General features: G+C 41.3%; 1 protein-coding gene across 1 annotated transcript in view; it reads left to right on the top strand.

Annotated features, from left to right (window-relative positions):
• Positions 1-20,160, top strand: part of mkrn1 (makorin, ring finger protein, 1) — an 87,530-nt gene that overhangs the window by 28,252 nt on the left and 39,118 nt on the right. Inside the window, exon 3 of the mRNA XM_068050756.1 lies at positions 5,409-5,537. Within this exon, the coding sequence (XP_067906857.1) occupies positions 5,409-5,537 (129 nt within the window). The remainder of the gene's footprint in view (positions 1-5,408; positions 5,538-20,160) is intronic.

Genomic DNA, 20,160 nt, shown 5'->3' on the forward strand with positions numbered 1-20,160 from the left:
CACTATTTACGACACCACCAATTTTCGTGTCATCTGCGTACTTACTGATCATACCTCCTATATTCACATCAAAATCATTTATGTACATTACAAACAGCAAGGGTCCCAGCACCAATCCCTGCAGTACACCACTGGTCACAGGCTTCCAGTCGCAAAAACAATCCTCGACCATCACCCTCTGCCTCCTGCCACTAAGCCAATTTTGGATCCAATTTGCCACATTGCCCTGGATCCTATGGGCTCTTACCTTCTTGACCAATCTCCCATGCAGGACCTTATCAAAAGCCTTACTGAAGTCCATGTAGACGATATCAACTGTTTTATCCTCATCTACACACCTGGTCGCCTCCTCAAAAAATTCAATCAAATTTGTTCGACATGATCTCCCCCTGACAAAGCCATGCTGACTATCCTTGATTAATCCCTGCCACTCCAAGTGGAGATTAATCCTGTCCCTCAGAACTTTTTTCCAATAGTTTTCTTACCACAGATGTTAGACTCACCGGCCTTAGTTTAGTTTAGAGATACAGCACTGAAACAGGCCCTTCGGCCCACCGAGTCTGTGCCAACCATCAACCACCCATTTATACTAACCCTACACTAATTCCATATTCCTACCACATCCCCACCTGTCCCTATATTTCCCTACTACCTACCTATACTAGGGGCAATTGCTAATGGCCAATTTACCTATCAACCTGCAAGTCTTTGGCATGTGGGAGGAAACCGGAGCACCCGGAGGAAACCCACGCAGACACAGGGAGAACTTGCAAACTCTACACAGGCAGTACCCAGAATTGAACCCATATCGCTGGAGCTGTGAGGCTGCGGTGCTAATCACTGCGCCACTGTGCCGCCCATTAGGCCACTGCGGCCTATAATTACCTGGTTTATCCCTACTACGTTTCTTGAGTAATGGTACCATATTTGCTGTCCTCCAGTCCTCTGGCACTTCTCCTGTGGCCCTGCAATCTCCTCCCTTGCCTCATATAGCAGCCTGGGATACACCTCATCTGAGCCTGGGGATTTATCCGCTTTGAAGCCCTCTAAAACCGCTAATACCTCCTCCCTTTCAATGCTAATTTGTTCGAAGATATCACAATCCCCCTCCCTGATCTCGACACCTACATCATCCTTCTCCATAGTCACCACAGATAAAAAGTAATCATTTAAAACCTCACCTGCGTCCTCCGGCTCCACACACACATTGCCACTTTGGTCCTTAATGGGTCCTACTCTTTCCCTGGTTATCCTCTTGCCCTTAATATACTTAGAAAATGACTTGGGATTTTCCTTTATCTTGCCCGCCAGTGTTTTTTCATGCCCCTTTTCGCTCTCCTAATTACCTTTTTTAAGTACCCCCCCTACACTTTGTATACTCCTTTAGGGCCTCTGCTGTTTTCAGCTCTTTGAATCTGCCATAAGCCTCCATTTTTTTTGCTTTATCTAATCTTCTGTATCCCTTGACATCCAGGGTTCCCTGGACTTATTGGTTCTACCCTTCACCTTTATGGGAACATGCTGGCCCTGAACTCTCACTATTTCCTGGTCTGATGTAGACTTTCCTCCAAGTAGCTGCTCGCAGTCCACTTTGGCCAAATCCTATTTCATCACATTGAAATCGGCCCTCCCCCTATTCAGTATTTCTGATCCATCTTTGTCCTTTTCCATAACTACCTTAAGTTTTAGAGTTATGGTCACTATCCCTGAAATGCTCCCCCACTGACACTTCCACCACTTGGATGGCTTCATTCCCTAAGATTAAGTCCAGTACCGCCCCTTCTCTTGTAGGACTTGCTACGTGCTGGCTCAAAAAGCTCTCCTGGATGCAATTTAAGAATTCCGCCCCCTTTAAGTCATTTGCACTAAGACTGTTCCAGTTATGAGTGGGGAAGTTAAAATTCCCTACTATTATTACCCTGTTATTTTTACACCTCTGAGATTTGCCTACATATCTGCTCCTCTATCTCTTCCTGACTGTTTGGAGGCCAGTAGTACACTCCCAGCAAAGTGATTGCCCCCTTTTTTGTTTTTAAGTTCTACCCATATGGCCTCATTAGAGGAACCTTCTAAGATATCATCCCTCCTTACTGCAGTATTGACTCCTTGATTAATAGTGCAATGCCACTTACACTTGTACACTACCCCCACCCCCGCCCCGCCCCCGTCCCCCGCAACGCCTGAAGATTCTATACTCTGGAATATTAAGCTGCCAGTCCTGCCCTTCCCTCAACCATGTCTCTGTGATAGCAATAATATCATATTCCCAACTGTTAATCAACGCCCTCAATTCATTCGCCTTACTAGTAACACTTCTTGCGTTAAAATAGATGCAATCCAGTCTTGCATTATTTGCTTGTGCCTTAACAGGTCTATATTTGCTCTGCCTTCCAGACTGACTTGGTTTCTCTTCTATATTTGGCTGTGCATCACCCCCTACAGTACCTCCACTCTGTATCTCATCCCCCTGCCAAATTAGTTTAAACCACCCCCCCCCCCCCCCCCCACAAACAACACGAGCAAACCTCCCTGCAAGGATGTTGGCCCCGTTCTGGTTCAGGTGCAACCCGTCCGACTTGTACAGATCCCACCTTCACCAGAAACAGACCCAATGATCCATGAAGCTAAAGCCGTCCCTCCTGCACTATCTCTACAGCCGCGTCCCCATCTGCTCTATCCTCCTATTCCTCTACTCACTAGCACGTGGCACTGGGAGTAATACAGAGATTATAACCTTTTGAGGTCCTGCTTTTTAATCTACCTCGCTCCCTAAATTCTTGTTGCAGAACCTCATCCTTCTTGCTGCCTATGTCGTTAGTACCAATGTGAACCATGACCTCTGACTGTTCACCCTCCCCCTTTAAAGACTATCCATTGCCTATGTACTGTCATACCTTTTAATATATTCTCCCAATCTGCCTCAGCCAATTTGCCCCTCATACCTTTTTATAATTTTCTTTGTTCAAATTTGACACCCTGGCTTCGGATCGAACCACTTCACTTTCAAACAAATGTAAAATTCTACCATATTGTGGTCACTCATCCCTAAAGGTTCTTTCATAACAAGATTATTAATTAGCCCTTTCTCATTACATAACACTGGACCTAAAATAGCCTGTTCTCTAGTCGGTTCCTCAACATACTGTTCTAGAAAACCATCCTGAACACACTCCAGAAATTCGTTGTTAACAGCATTAGTGCTCATTAGGTTTACCCAGTCTATATGCAGATTGAGGTCACCCATGATTACTGTATTACCCATGCTACATGCTTTCTAATCTCCTGATTAATACCACGCCCCACACTACCAGTACTGTTTGGTGGCCTATAAACAACTCCTACCAATGTTTGCTGCCCCTTGCTGTTTCTTAGCTCCACTCAAACGGATTCCACATTTTGTTCTTCTGATCTGAGATCCTCCCTTATTAATGTACTGATCCCATCCTTCATTATCAGCACAACACCACCTCCTTTTCCTTTTTACCTGTACTTCCTAAATGTCGATTATCCTTGAATATTCACTTCCCAGTCTTGGTCACCCTGTCACCACGTTTCTGTTATGGCAATTAGATCATACCCATTTACCTCTATTTGTGCCTTTAAACCATCTACCTTGTTGCGAATGCTGCGTGCATTCAGGTAGCTTGTCCTTAACAGTGTCGCCTTGACATTCTGCATTCTAAGCCTAGGTGATGCTCGCCTTTGTTTCGCCTGCTTTTTAATGTCACTGGCTACTTTTCTACCTCCTGGTACTGGCTTTACTTCCTTCCAATTTGAGCTACCCCTCAGGTTCCCATCTCCCTGACAAGCTAGTTGAAACCCTCCCCAACAGCACTAGCAAATCTCCCTGCGAGGATGTTAGTTCCTGCCCTGTTAAGGTGTAGCCTGTCCATCTTGTACAGGTCCCACCTGCCCCAGAACTGGTCCCAATGCCTCAGAAATCTTATGCCCTCCCTCCTACACCAATTCTCCAAACACATGTTCAGTTGATCAATCCTCCTGTTCTTATGCTCACTAGCACGTGGCACTGGTAGTAATCCTGAGATTACTGCTTTGGAGGTCCTGCTTTTTAATTTCCTTCCTAACTCCTTAAAATCTGCTTTCAGGACCTCGTCCCTCTTCCTACCTATGTCATTGGTACCAATGTGGACCACGACCTCTGGCTGTTCGCCCTCCTCCTGCAGGATGTCCTGTAGCCACTCCATGGCATCCTTGACTCTGGGAGGCAACACACCCTCCTGGAGTCACGTTTACTGCCGCAGAAACGTCTGTCTAATCCCCTGACTATCAAATTCCTTATCACTATTGCTCTTCCACTCTTCTTCCTTCCCTCCTGTGCAGCTGACTTTGCTCTGGCTGCACTCCCCCGAGGGACCATCGCTGTCACCGGTATCCAAAATAGAAAACCGATTAGCAAGCAAGATAGACTCAGGACACCTGCACTGTCTGCCTGGTTCTCTTAGACTGCCTGGCGGTCACCCATTCCCTCTCTGCCTGCATGCCCCTAACCTGAGGTGTGACCACCTCCCTAAACGTGCCATCCACATACTCCTCTGCCTCACGGATGCACAACAGTGACTAGCCACTGCTCGAGTTCCAAAACCCGGAGCTCAAGCTTCTGCAGCCGCTGACACTTCCTGCAGATGTGTTCGTCTAGGAGACGTGGTGCGTCCATGACTTCCCATGCACCGCAGGACGTACGTTCCACTTGGTGTTTAAGAAAGACTTGGTAATTCAACATATCTTGTTTAAGGTGACGTTCAATATTTACAAAATATACAATTATAAACATTTATAAAATTTGCATTTTAGCTTAAACCATTAAAGATTAATATGTGGGGTTTTTTCAGACTTTTAAAAAGTATTGACGTTTTGTAGCTTTACTTGGAGATTGTTTAACTTTAACTTTGAAAACTTGCTGTAGAATATAAGTGGACTCCATACTGTCAAATAGTTAGAATAGAGCTGCCTTAATACATATGTGTATCATCACATTAAATGATATTGAAAACCAACGAGTACTACTTTCACTTTCAAGTGTACCATTGTAACAAACGATAACTAGTGAGGAGATTAAAATTTATGGCGTGATGAGAAAATACAAGAGTTCGATTCACTGAAATAAATGACAATTTTTAATCAAAACAGATAATCCTGGAAATGCATCCGTTGTGAGAAAAACAGAGTTAACATTTCGGGTTGATGACCTTTCATCAGACCTGAAACATTAACTCTGTTTGTTTCTCTCTCCCCAGATGCTGCCAGACCTGCTGAGCATTTCCAGCATTTTTTGTTTTTATTTCAGATTTCCAGCATCCACGGTATTTTGCTTTTGAGAATTTTTAATATTGTATTGCAAATAACAAGGGATTCATAAGCTAATACCAACTGTAAAACTCTACTTATAGGTACTTTATGCATGGAGTTTGCAAAGAAGGAAACAACTGCCGCTATTCCCATGATCTCACAACCAGCAAGCCTTCACTGATTTGCAAATACTTCCAGAAAGGATGCTGTACCTATGGAGACCGCTGCAGGTAAGGATCACCTTACCATGACAATGTTGATCCTTTTTAGTCTTGAACAATATTAGAAATTTATTTCAGAAATTCTTAAGTACAAGCGCTTCTGCTAGTTGAAAGCACAGTGAAGAATTGTAATGCTGCTCCATCATACAATACCATAGAATGGTACAGTGTTGTGTGTTTCTGTTCTCATTAAAAAGTGCTGTCTTATATTTTTAGCATTTACTTTGATACTTCTCTTGTGCTCAGTGCCAAGGACCACTTCCATAAGTGAACCCTTTCTCCCTTCAAACCAGATTGCATCCTTATTTGCACAATGTTGGGTAATGCAGCATTGCCTACGATGGAACAGCGACACTTTTGATTGTGATAGCTTACTGAATTGATTCGAGCACCCTCATGTTTTCTTCGTCTTCAGATGGCTGAAGAGTAAAATTCCATCGCACTGTATGATTTAGGTATAAGCTATAAATCCGATTTATTATGATTAGACTGTAGTGGAAAATCAATACAGATTTCAGTTGATTACAGAAAGTTTAACTTGCATCTCCTTGGCTGTACAAAAACCACATTGCTAACACTGAGTAAAGCTAAATCTTTTTGTTATGTTTCACCTTAATAATGAAATCTTTAGGTATTTTTCTCTATTTTAACGAACCAAGAGAACTGTCGAGTTGACAGCACACGGCGTAAGGTATACCTCTTAAAATGATTAAAATTCAAAGTACATGATAAAGGATGACTTCTATACTATAACCAAGTTTATCAAATTAAAACAATAGATTGTGTACAATTTCACATAATGCCATCAAATAGGAGAATTAATAATTACTAATACCATTTAATTGCTTAAATGCACTGAGCATGTTATGCCAAGTACAGAATAAAAATAGTTATGTGAAAAACATTCTAAGTGGCTCTTGCAAGTTAAATAATACAGACAGTGGTATAGATGCTATATCATAATTGTATCTATGTTGATTATATGAATAACAAAGGGAATGAACATGAATGACAATGTGAGATGACAGTCTGTTTTCATTGTCGGGCACGTGCCTTAAGAGATTTCAAGGTGAAGTCCACAGCTTGTGTTCAGTGGTTTCTATTTGCTTTGTAGTGAAAATGTATTTGCATAGGGAATAATACCTTTTTTGAAGTGCCTTTTTTGCATACCATGGAATAATGCATATCCCCTCCCCATATGTAAAAGACAGAATGTAGTCATCACATTTAAAGTGACCAAATACATTTGATAGATAAATAGATTAAAAAATACTAGTCAAGTAAATGTATACTTAGATTTGAAATGTTACAGCCCTCTTTGTTGCAATATGTTCTTATCAAAGAACATTTTTAGAATGTTTGGAATTATCTGTTAAGCCTGATAGGCTCTCAAATTTGGGTTGTTCAAAATACAGTTAAAAGTCATATGTGGAGACTTAATGTGCAAAAGTAATAATCAGTGGGTTGCATGACCTTTTCTTACCCTGACTCTCTTTAATGTTCTTCGTTGCTATACTTAATGTAGTTTGTGAATCTGGAGCCTTGGGTCATTTTTTTTCAATTTCTTGTAACTGACTTATGGCAGAATTTGCAGCGCCTGGTTCATTGGCAGAGAAACTGAAATAGGTTCTCTGCTAACCTCTAAGTTTGGGAGGACAGTGAAATCTTGTTAGTACGTAACAGATAATTGTGTGTGTGTGCGCGTGTGTGTATTTAAATAAACTCTGCTATTGGGTGAATCTGACCAAATAAGACAGAATTCATTTTTATTAAAGTTGAAAGCCTATGAACCTTGGGTTACCCATTTGAAATGTTCCGTGTCTGTGGCATGTGCTCTATATATACTTCACTACAAATAATAAACGTAATAAATGAGATAGACATATCATGGATGAAAATTGTGTACAATTTCTCATCGTGCCACCAAATAGTACAACTAATGATTACTAATACCATATAATTGCTTAAAAGCACTGAGCATGTTATACCAAGTACAGAATAAAAATAGTTCTGTGAAAAACATTCTAAATGGCTTGTTTTGCAAGTTAAGTAATGCAGACACTGGTATCGATGCTATATCATAATTGTATATCTGTTGCTTATATGAATAACAAAGAGAATCTTTGGCTGCACCATAATTGATTATGGGTAATCTGAATTCTATTCCGTTTCAGTTGTGCCTAAGTCATGAAATAATTTTGTGTCCGTTTCCATTGAGCTTGGCGAAGTGTCCTGAGTGCCTGTTGTGAGCATAACAGACTTAATGGTTTAAGTTTCACAGTCACTGAAAAGGAACCAATCAAAAAAAAATAATTTTACACACTCAAACATGCACAATGAACTTCAGTAGCTCTTGAATTTCCATTCACACAAAAATGAACTAATATCACTTTTTTAAAGATTTGAGAAAGCCATTGCAGTTTTCCATTTTAGGGGCTGCCACGATGGATTTCTCCAAACTGTCCTATCGCCTCCAAACCTCACATATCTTAACTGGTGCCCTTGTCACTATTGAGTACACCTCCTTCTTTTTAGCAGCTTAAGCTTTACCTTTTGTTCCCCTTCCCAGATGTCCAGTTGGAGTATAACTCCAGATTTCCAGGTTGACTGTCCATTATTTTCATTGAATTTCTTTTGTTTTCTCCTTGGTTGTATTTTCTTCAATCACAATTTCAGTAAATACACTCGAAGTGTTGATGCGTCATTTGGCGGTATAGCTGATGTGTTACTTAACAGACACTGAGTTCCTTCACAAAAATCAGAAATTGTTCTCCAGGCTTTGCACTTAAGTATTATTTTGGGATTTTTAGTTCTATATTCTGAAAGGGATTTTGTTTTTATTAATATTATGACACTGTTATGGGTCAGATTCAGATTAGAACACATTAACTGTCACAGGCACAGTAGTCATTTAAATATTGATCAGTATGGTTCCAGAGAATGGTGGAGCACAAAGTGGGGAGAAGATCCCAGATGGAACAGCAACCAAACTCTGCACTTGAGCATTTACCACCACATTTACGACAATGGAAAGTCATTGAGTGTATTCTATAGCAGTGCTCACCTGGTCAATATGGGAACTAGGCATGATTATGGCAAAGGAAGTCCGCTGTTGGTTAGTTCACTGGCAGCTGATGTGTATTTAGTCTTTATTAGTGGCAGAATCAAGCACTTGTTGTTTTTTATGACAGGGTGCAGATCGGGAATAGATCGAATTTAACTGAATGCTGAGTTTTGTTCATTCATATGCCGCATAACATGCAGCGAAACCTATACAAATGGACACTTACCGATAGTCCCAAATAACTTTAATTGTAATAGGTACAAACTGCACCTTGAAAGCATGGACATTGGCAAATTATGAGCTGGGGACAGCCTTTAAAGTACTAAGTCTGTTGACAACTTAAAACACTGGATATGCAGCAGAAGGAGAAAAATGGCTTTTGTGTAGTGGAGATCTCTTTGCCCAGCATATTTTCTCTGCCACTATGATGCTGGATAAAGACACCAAAGCCAGGTACTGCTGGTTGGGAAGTAAGGGAGACGACAGAAGTGAATTGGGAACCCTGAAATCGCTTGGGGGTGGGCTTGGGGACTAATTGGTATTCAGACTTTATGCATTTTCTAAAGAGGATAATATTTTGCCTTGCTGATTAAAAAGCACTTCAAACTGGGAGAAAAAGCAAGTCCGCATCTTTCTCTTTTCAATTAAAAGAACTCATTGAATTTTGAAAGGTTTTCAGACAAACAGAAATCCTTGTATTATTATCTCACCGTACTTTGATAGTTCAAAAATGGAAGTCTCCTAGTTCCCCCAAAATATTGTCCAAATCTTCATTAAGAAACTGTTCTCTCTGCATGATCTTGACTCTCCAGCTACTCCTCCCCCAAGTGAGACTTATATTGGCGGGAGATCAGATGGAGGGGTTGGGGTGGAGGGAGAAGAACTGGCATCTGTTAGCTGCAGGATGCAATCAGACTGGGTAGGTATAGGAGACCATGTCTTTTGGTCTGGTGTGCCATTTGCTGCCAGAACATTGAACCTCCTGCTCAATTCCATTGTCACATGCTGGAACAACACCCCCCACTGCCAACCCTAGCCTTCCCTGTGCTACTAGAAACTGCAACATCGTCTAGTGCTGCTGAACCCCAGGGCAGTCTGGCACCTGCAGACCTTGCCCGCCACCCCCCAGAAAAAAAACTTCTGTTATAAACTGCACAACTCTTGCCTTTACCTCTGCTGTTACAGATACCAGTTTGATAAAAGTGCAGTGGTTATATCTATATTACATCATTTATCTGATTTTTTTTCTTTGCTAAACATAGTCACTGCTTTTGTTTCTGCAATTTGTATGGATTATGCATTACTGTCTGGCTACTGTTACACCTCAGGAATAGATCGATATATGTATAGTTCAGAAAGGCATTGGTCTGTGTAACTTCATTGTTGTCATTGTATGGGGACCCATCTATCAGATCATTGAGTATTTGGTGCAGATCAGCAAATCATGCCATTGCAGTCAGCATATGGTTGGTACAATGGGGCAAAGAAATATCTTTGAACATTATCATGTGACAAATATATTTGTGAATATTCATGTGGGGTAATTGACAAGCTGTGCATTATTAGATTCTGAGTAATTGTGTGAGGTCGGATCGTCTAGTGCCATTTTCTTTACAGTCTAACCTCAAATTAAGAACATAAATAGGAGCAGCAGTAGACCATTTGGCCCCTCAAGCCTGCTCTGCCATTCAGTACGATCATGGCTGATCTTCTGCCTCAACTCCGCTTTGCTGCCCGCTCCCCATATCCCTTGATTCAAGACAGTGATCAAACATCTATCGATTTCAGTCTTGAATATACTCAACAATGGGGCGTCTACAACTCTCTGGGGCAGACAATTCCAAAGATTCACAACTCATTGAGTGAAGAAATTTCTCCTTATCTCAGTTCTAAAAGATCAGCCCCTTATCCTGAGGCTATGCCCCTGCGTTCTCAATTCCCCAGATGGGAAACAACCTCTGTGCCTACCCTGTCAAGCTCCTTCAGAATCCTGTATGCTTCAATGAGCTCACCTCTCATTCTTATAAACTTCAGAGAGTATAGGCCCAAGTTACTCTGCCTCTCATCAAAGGACAACCCTGTCATCCCAGGAACCAATCTATTGAACCTTCGCTGTACCACGTCCAGTACAAGGATATCCTTCCTTAGATATGGAGACCAAAACTGCACTCAGTACTCCAGGTGCGGTCTCATCAAAGCCCTATACATCTGTGTCTGAGTTACCGGTAATCAGCAATTAGTCTGAAGCCAGCAGAGAGACTGAGCTATATTAATAACTTTGTGCTACTATTTTGCCACGTGTCAGCAACCATGTTCCAAGGTTTTAATAGTTGAGAGGTTCTTAACCTTGGTCCAATGGTATGTATTCTTCAGCTTGTCAAAGATAAAGGGATCACTTTGCTACATGTGATCCGTTCCAGAAGCTGGAATACAGTAGCAAAGGCTCTCATGATCCCTCCGTTTACATATACTTTGTTATTGGGGAGATACTTACTTGCTTGATTCATATTGAATATGAAATTGGTTTACAGGAATGGTCTTTGGTGCTGAACCCAAGTAGTATATCGAGCATAAAAGCGCAACACCCAAGCTTCCATGCTTCTAGACCGAGGACCCTGTCCCACAGACTTCAAAAGTACCCAAATGAACCAAACTCCACATTTGAACCTCATATATGTCAATGATTAAACTATGTTGGGCAGTGTTGCTGTGTTCCAGGCCTGCACCACCTCCTCCTGACATGGTATTACTAATATCATCACTGTCCTCTGTTACAAAACCACAGCACCTCAACCACAGCCCTGGCTAACCATAGGATCATTGCCCTCAGCTTTGCCAAATTCCAAAACCATTACCATACCCCTGAAATGCTAGACTTGCGCAACCCCCCCCCCCAAGGCAAGCCATGTTCCTGAATGCTGGGAATGCACCTCCAATCCAGTATATCTTGCCTACCATCTTTTTGTATGCTCTTCATTAAAAAGATAATAGTTAAAAATTTAATACTTTGGGTAGGGGGACAAGTGTATGCTCCATCTCAGTCTGAACAACTCTACAGGAGATCCACTCTATGTATAATTAATGCACCTCTTGTAACTCATGCTATTTGGGAATTGTTATACCATGTAATGCCCAATGTATTATTTTGCTAGTAATGTTGAACAGTCTTGAAACCACAGTGCCTTATTCTTAAATAGAGCCTCTGGTTGGTCAAAGTTTAGTTGTTCTTTAGCCAGGAAACTTTGCATATTGTCTGGTCATTATCCCATTGCTATTTGTGTTGCTGTGTGCAAATTGGCTGTTGTGTTTTCTGTATTAGAATAGTGACTACATTTCAAAAGTACTTCATTGGCTCTAAAGCACTTTGGGATGTCCTGAAGTTTTTGATTTTTAGATTTAGAGATACAGCACTGAAACAGGCCCTTCGGCCCACCGAGTCTGTGCCGACCATTAACCACCCATTTATACTAATCCTACACTAATCCCATATTCCTACCACATCCTCAGCTGTCCCTATATTCCCCTACCACCTACCTATACTAGGGGCAATTTATAACGGCCAATTTACCTATCAACCTGCAAGTCTTTTGGCTGTGGGAGGAAACCGGAGCACCCGGAGGAAACCCACGCAGCCACAGGGAGAACTTGCAAACTCCACACAGGCAGTACCCAGAATTGAACCTGGGTCGCTGGAGCTGTGAGGCTGTGGTGCTAACCACTGCGCCACTTTGAGGAATTAACAAATGAGGTGGGTAAAGGGGAACCTGTAGATGTGGTGTACTTTGATTTCCAAAAGGCATGCAATAAGATGCCACATCAAGAGTTACTGTACAAAATAAGAGCTCATGGTGTAGGGGGTAATATATTAGCATGGATAAAAGATTGGTTAGCTAGCAGGAAGCAGAGAGTAGGGATAAATGGGCCATTTTCAGGTTGGCAAGCTGTTGCTAGTGGAGTGCCACAGGGATCAGTGCTGGTGCCTTAACTATTTACAATCTATATTAATGACTAGGATGAAGAGACCGCATGTATGGTAGCTAAATTTGCTGATGGCATATAGATAGGTAGGGAAGTAAGCTGTCAAGAGGACATAGAGTCTACAAAAGGATTTCAGTAGGTTGTGAGTGGGGAAAAATTTGGCAGATGGAGTATAATGTGGGAAAATATGAACTTGTCCACTTTGACAGGAAGAATAGAAAAGCAGTATATTTAAATGGAGAGAGACTATTGAACTCTGCGATGCTGAGGGATCTAGGTGTCCTAGTACATGAATCACAAAAAAGTTAGTATGCAGGTACAAGTGATTCGGAAGGCAATGGAATGTTGGCAATAATTGCAGGGGGAATAGAGTATAAAAGTAGGGAAATGTTACAGCTGTACAAGGTTTTGGTTAGACCGCATCTGGAGCACTATGTACAGTTTTGGTCTCCTTACTTAAAGGATATCATTGCATTAGCAGTTCAGAAAAGGTTCATTTAACTGATTCCTGGGATGAAGGGGTTATCTTAGAGGAAAAGTTGAGCAGGTTGGGCCTATACCCATTGGAGTTTAGAAGAATGAGAGGTGATCTTATTGAAACATAGGTTTCTGAGGGGACTTGACAGGTTAGATGCTGAGAAGATGTTTCCCCTCGTGGGGGATTCTAGAACTAGGGGATGCACTTTAAAAATAAGGGGTCTCCCATTTAAGACAGAGATGAGAAGGAATTTCTTCTAGTTGCTAATATTTGGGATTCTCTTCCCCAGAGAGCAGTGGAGGCTGGGTCATTGAATATATTCAAGGCTGAGTTAGACAGATTTTTGATCTGCAAGGGGATCCAGGGTTATGTGGGGTGGATGCTGAGGGGGGTGGTGGCAGGCAGGAAAGTGGAGTTAAGGCCACAATCAGATCAGTTATGGTATTGAATGGCAGAGCAGGCTCAAGGGGCCAAATGGTCTACTCCTATTTCTTGTGATTTTTTTTTTTAAAGATGGTTTGCAAGAACATGAGTGCATTTATACTTTTAATTGTCTTTTGCATGGTTTAATTCTTTAAGTTAAGTATGGACCCTAACTTTGTGAGTATAATGGGCAATTAATGTGCAAATCCAGCAAGTTGAACTTGAGGGTGAGCTGCCACATGAGGCAAAGGCACAGTAGCATGAATCAAACAGCAAGTAATGAAAATTCTCAAATCATGGTGTTTTTCTTCTCAACTTGTTGGCTGATTTGCACATTAATAACTTTGTGCATAGTGCATTAGCAAGGCTTGCACTGGCAGATTGGCTCTCCCTTTCCAGTTCGCTGGTTAGCTATGCTTTCTCTTTTTTTTTTCTCCCCCTCCCCCTGCTTACTGCTCTGCAACTATTCAGTGGCACTTCATACCTCTGCTCTATCCCTTCTGATTTGTGGCCCCTGCCTTGGGGCTGTTCTCACCAAAAAAATTGGTGTGCTTCATTTAAAACAAATGAACTTGAACTCCACAGTCTTCCACTACTTAAGCTCTGGGTTTACCTTTTCCTATTAACCAGGAAGCGACTCATATCTAATCAATTATTTTTTGAAGTGTAGTGACTTAGTATGTTAGTAGATGTGGGAGCCATTTTGCACATAGCAGGGTTACACAAACAGTAAATTAGATAACCAACTAATTAATCTGTTTTGATGGTGTTTGTTAAGGGCCCAGTGTTTGTTATACCATAACCTCCCTGACCCAATTTGAATAGTGCCATTGGATCTCATGAACACTTGAACATACAGATGGGACCTTGATTTAACATCTCAGCAAAAAGACAGAAATTTGACATAGCGCTCCCTTTGCTGCACTGAAGTGCCATCCTGTCTCAGGGTAGACATGAGCTCTGTAGTGATCTGTCCTGAATTAACTGACCACGCCAGAGCATTTGCTATTTGAAGAGTACTTGTGTAAATATGTGCTGAAGTCCTAGAGTGGTGTATGAATCCATATCCTTCTGATTTACAGGCGAGTACTACAGCTCAGTTGACACCTGGATTCCCACAGAGAGCATCTGAGTTCTATCACTACTCTGATCCTCATGTAGTTCAACTGCTGCATTCTCTGGGCATAAGTAGCCAGTCAACTACATTGCCATTTTCCCTGAACTGCATTCCCCACTAACTGCTACATTTGCCATGAAGAATGCAACCTTTTAAGTGCTATGAGAAATGAAACACCTTCCTAGTTAAATACTGTTACGGCCACATGGTGAGGGGCTTGGGTGCTTCCCACTGTCACATTCCCACCTGACGGCAGCAAGTTTTTTTTGTTATTGGGGTGTAACCCCTTTGTGTTTTAGTTGTCAAATAAACAGACAACGACAGGTTTCCTTGTAGGTTTAAAACGGTAGAATAATTATTTATTGAGCAATATACCTCATCCCGAAATTGTCGCAACCGCATCCGTGTGCGCGCACAGAGACAAAGGAAAAAGGGGTAAGTGGTTTTTAAGTGAGGTAGGGTTTCGAGATTCATAGTAAACCTGTTGAATTTTCTCTGAGGTCAAGTTTTCTTTGGTTGCACACCTGAGGTGTTTAAAGAGTTCTCTCTTGGTTGTAAATTCAATTTGAAGACAGAAGATCACTTCCAATTCACTGCTGCATAAATTGAAAATGTAGAATTTGCAGCAAGGCACCTTCTCTTCTGACTTGCTGGATTTTCTCCCAGCTGGATAAGCTTTTTTGTGATGTTTCTTTCTGGGTGTCTCTGTCTGTGCCTCGAGTGCTGCCTTTATAAGGTATAAAGTTTGTCAAATCATATTCTGGTAGGAGATGCTTTGGTCTCTTCCTCCAGGGTGAGAATAATCCAGTTATGATGTTTCCACTCCTACCTTCTTTGTTTCACTAGAATCCATTCAATGGAGGAATGTTTCATGATGGGTATAATTGACACTTCTCAACCTGGTTTGGCATCCTTCATTCTAAACAGACAGTGTGGCAGTGTTTGAATACACATGTAGCCACTTTTGCAGCATTGTCCATTTTTTAAAAAGATAGTCATTTTTTACAACTCTTAGGTTTGAGTTTGTATTTTTTTCATCGTCGCACTTCTCGTAAGTGTGACATTATGCTTTGGATCTTGCACGGATAACAGTCCTGTTGATTCTGCAATTCCTTGAATTTATTTTTCAGACAAGTCATACTTCTCTTCGGGCCTCAAGATTCAGGCTGTACAATTACTAGATATCAGTAGGAAATGCTGATTTGGCAACTGAAAAGATAAAGGGCTAGATTTCTTTCTGGGACAGATTAACTACTATGAATGGGTTGGGACAGGGTTTCCACCCATTGTCCTAAACCAACCATGGTCCCAAAGTATTGTGTTGGAACTCATTAAAAATGCTGGGTATGTTGGTGGTGGTATCTTTGCTACACATAGAAGCCTGAGCCCTGTAGGCAGCAAAATTCAGTGAACAGAAGTGCTAGAAAGTGGATTCACAGTTCAAGGAATCCGAAGCGCCCCAAACACTTTTGTCATAGTTGGTATGAAGGCTTCGGAATAAACCAATGCCTATTATTATAAAGGCAGGAAAGGAAAATCCAGCATCCATCAGGCTCTCTCCCTCCAAAGGGCCATCAGTGGGCTTCTGCCCATCCCCCAACAGTAGTAGTAGATCTCCGGCAGTATAGTGGAGGATAATCTAGGCCAAAATACATACTTGGTTTTACATGTATACGTGCAGTTTTTAATGTGTTCACCAAAGAGTTTTGATCATGGGGATACTGGTCTATTAGGATATGTGTTACTAATTATTGGTCCGTCACTAAATGTTGTAGGCTTGATTCTTCTTCTTTGGCCTCCTTGTCTCAGGAGACAATGGGTAAGTGCCTGGAGGTGGTCAGTGGTTTGTGAAGCAGCACCTGGAGTGGCTATGGAGGCCAATTCTAGAGTGGCAGACTCTTCCACAGGCACTGCAGATAAAATTGGTTGTCGGGGCTGTTACACAGTTGGCGCTCTCCTTGCGCTTCTGTCTTTTTTCCTGCCAACTGCTAAGTTTCTTCGACTCGCCACTCTATTTATTTATTTATTTATAGGTACAGCGCTGAAACAGGCCCTTCGGCCCACCTTTAGCCCCGCCTTTATGGCTGTCAGCCAGCTTGATTCATAAGACAATTATGTAATTGATCTCTGTCCTCTGAACTACCTAAAGATTGCTGACATCCACTCTTCCTTGATTAAAGTAACTGTGTCCAGCTCATTCAAGCAACAGTTTAATTTTAACCATTCAACCCTACCCGTAAGGAGGTGCAGAAACAAACTTTAATTCGAAATGGGATATTTATCTTTGGGTTGTCTTTCAAATCAACTGGTCATCAAGAATTGTGATAAAGTTCAGCCCTCGTTTTCTGTCTGTTTAAAAATCTGTCATTGATCCTTTATACCATACGTTTTCACTCAGCTTTAACAATGGAGGTAATCTGGTAGTATAAATGACCTGCAATGAAATATTCCTGGAGCGACTGCAAGGCTACAAGGTGACATTTGTTCTTGGGTCTACCATTTTTATCTATGCAGTTTTGTTGGCCTGTAACGATGGTTCGGTTGCTTTAGGTCAGACCTGTGACTAATCACAGTTGCAAACATTGTGCAGGTTCCTTTTTATTTTATTTTAGAGATACAGCATTGAAACAGGCCCTTCGGCCCACCGAGTCTGTGCCGACCATCAACCACCCATTTTATACTAATCCTTTATTAATCCCATATTCCCCATCACATCCCCACAATTCCCCCACCACCTACCTATACTATGGGCAATTTATAATGTCCAATTTACCTATCAACCTGCAAGTCTTTGGCTGTGGGAGGAAACTGGAGCACCCGGCGAAAACCCACGCGGCCACAGGGAGAACTTGCAAACTCCGCGCAGGCAGTACCCAGAATTGAACCCGGGTCACTGGAGCTGTGAGGCTGCGGTGCTAATCACTGTGCCGCCTGATACTTAATCACTTTCTTGAAACTTCAGGAAGAATTTGGGAGCAAATCAAGTACTACATATGAAGCAGAGTCAAAGGCGAATTGGATAATTATCTGAAGAGAAAACATTTGCAGGGCTACAGGGAAAAGGTGGGAGAGTGGGACTAGGTGAGTTCTTGCAGAAAGCCAGCAGAGGCATGATGGGTTGAATGGGCCTCTATGAAGTCATTTTAGTGGTCTCAAACAACAAATATTGCATGCTTGCAATATTCCTCCTGCTGTCAAATCCAACCCACAGTTAATTAGAGAGATTCAAGACCAGCGGGAACTGGCACAGTAACAGAAAGCAGTTCAGTTGTTATAAAAAGAGGATCGGGGAAATAACTTTATTAAGCTATTGAGCCCAAAAGATTTGTGGAAGCTAAATTAATATTACAGAGACATACACTATTAATGTAAAAATACTATATCATTGGTAACAGGTACTCAATACTCCTATTTCCGGTTACGTACAACAAAAGCAAACTCTACACTTGATAGAACCTAGGGCCTAACTTTTTGTGGGTCTGAAAAGCAGAGATGGAGGTGTGGAGAAGGCAAGCTTCCTATTGGCGCTCTCATCAAGATACTGGTACCCAGCAGATGCAGGCAAGCAGGGAATGGTGCTGGGAAGTCACTGACATGCAATGAACACTCTCCTGGAGTTCTGGAGCCAATATAGAAGTGTCTGTACATCCATTATTGTACCGTTCTTTGGCTAATTGTGTTAAACACGACAATAAATGAATAATCCTTGCAAATCAGTTTCCTTATGTGATCACTTCATGCTTAAATGAAAAAGTTCGATTTGTTCTTTTTCTGGGAGTAGGAATTTTGGTGCCGGTTTAGGTTTATTAAATCTCTGCCTCAGTGCAACTCGTTGGTAACAGGGTTACATGCCATTCACACTTAATATAGGGAACTGGTTCCAGTGGAAATAGTTCTGTAATATGGCCCAATACCCCTTGACGCCAAATATGCCCTGCTTACATTGTGGAATGAATTTGGAAACACCAGAACAAATGCACAAAATTTGCACACATGCATGCAACTAATGGAAAATAGCAAATGCGATTTCAAAGTAACAATATTCTCACTTCCTACAAAATTGTATTCGTGACTGTATTGTTCTGGCTACTAGCTATTGTTCTGGCTACTAGCCTGCTCTGTGGAGGAATGGTCTATAGGGATCCACACGATCAAAACTCTTGTCATCCACCTTTTGGCTCAAATGTAGCAATGGACTTGATGTCAGTTGCTGCTGGTGACTGTCATTTATTTTTTTATGTGACTAAAACCACTCGTAAGGTAAGGTTTGTCTTGATACCTACAGGTGTGTATATTTATTTATATTTCATCACTAGCTTCCAAGACAGTGCTCTATCATAAATGGCATATTACCATTGAGTAAAGTTTAGAAAGTAGAAATGTATTAAAGCTCCACGTATAAATTTCAAGAATTCAATGTTGGGTTCAAATTTGAGAAAATGTAGCAGATATAAATACTGTGCAAACCTCGATTTATATCGACAGTCCATTGGAGAGTTTTTTTGTAATGTTTGCTTTTTATTAGGTACGTTAATTAGATCTAATACTGCAGATAGTGAATCATTTCCCTTTTTAGATTTAAAATGTCCAGTGGGCAACTTAATTTTTCTCTTGACTGGTATAGAGGATTTGCAAATTTCACACAAGTGAAGCTAGGTTAAGTTACTACATAGTGTAGTGCAGAGTTTTTAAAAAAAAATTATTTTGATAAGTTGGTGCTGATTGCGTTATTCACATGGTGAAGTGATTGAGTGATCAGGTGGTTGCAGCTTTCTTGGAATTTTTTTTCTATATTCAGCTGTCAGCATTTTACAATTATGATCTAGGAAGAAGAAAGTGATAAGGTGCAAAAATGGGGTATGAGGATACACAAGGGATTATTGAAGCTTAACAGCAAAAGATTTTATAAATACATTGAGAGAAAGATGGTAAAGAGAAATGTGGACCCATTAAAGACAGACTGAGACTATAATGGGCAATAAGTAAAAGGTAGAAATAAAAACAGAGAATGGTGGGAATGCTCATCAGATCTGGTAGCATCGGTGGAGAGAGAAACAGTTAACGCTTCAGGTTGATGACCTTCCATCAGAACTGGAAAGGCAGACTTGTTAAATGAGTACATTTTATCCATGGAGGAAGAAGGCAAAATATCAGTTACAAGGGAGCCTAAAACTAAGTCAAGGAAAGTAGTGAATTAACTATCAAAAAAAGGTTATGGATCAAATAATTGGGATAAATCTCCAGGGTCTGATGGTTCCCACTCCAGGGTATTAAGAAAAAGTAGGCACAGAAACTGCAGATGCATTTGTTATAATTTTCCAATGCAGTCCATATTCAGGAATTGTGCTTTTTTGGTTTGGAAAATTGCAAATGTCATTCCATTATTTAAGAAGGGAGGGAGAAACCAGGTGACAGTAGACCTGTCAGTTTAACATCAATTGTGGGGAAGTTACTGCAGTCATCTGAGACAGTTGTCCAAGTGCTCAATCACTCTTATTAGCTCATCAAAGAGAGTTAACATGGATTTGTGAAAGATAGGCCATGTCTGACTAATCTAGTTGAGATTTTTTGG

Source organism: Heterodontus francisci, chromosome 18 (assembly GCF_036365525.1).
Source record: "Heterodontus francisci isolate sHetFra1 chromosome 18, sHetFra1.hap1, whole genome shotgun sequence".
Taxonomy (NCBI): domain Eukaryota; kingdom Metazoa; phylum Chordata; class Chondrichthyes; order Heterodontiformes; family Heterodontidae; genus Heterodontus; species Heterodontus francisci.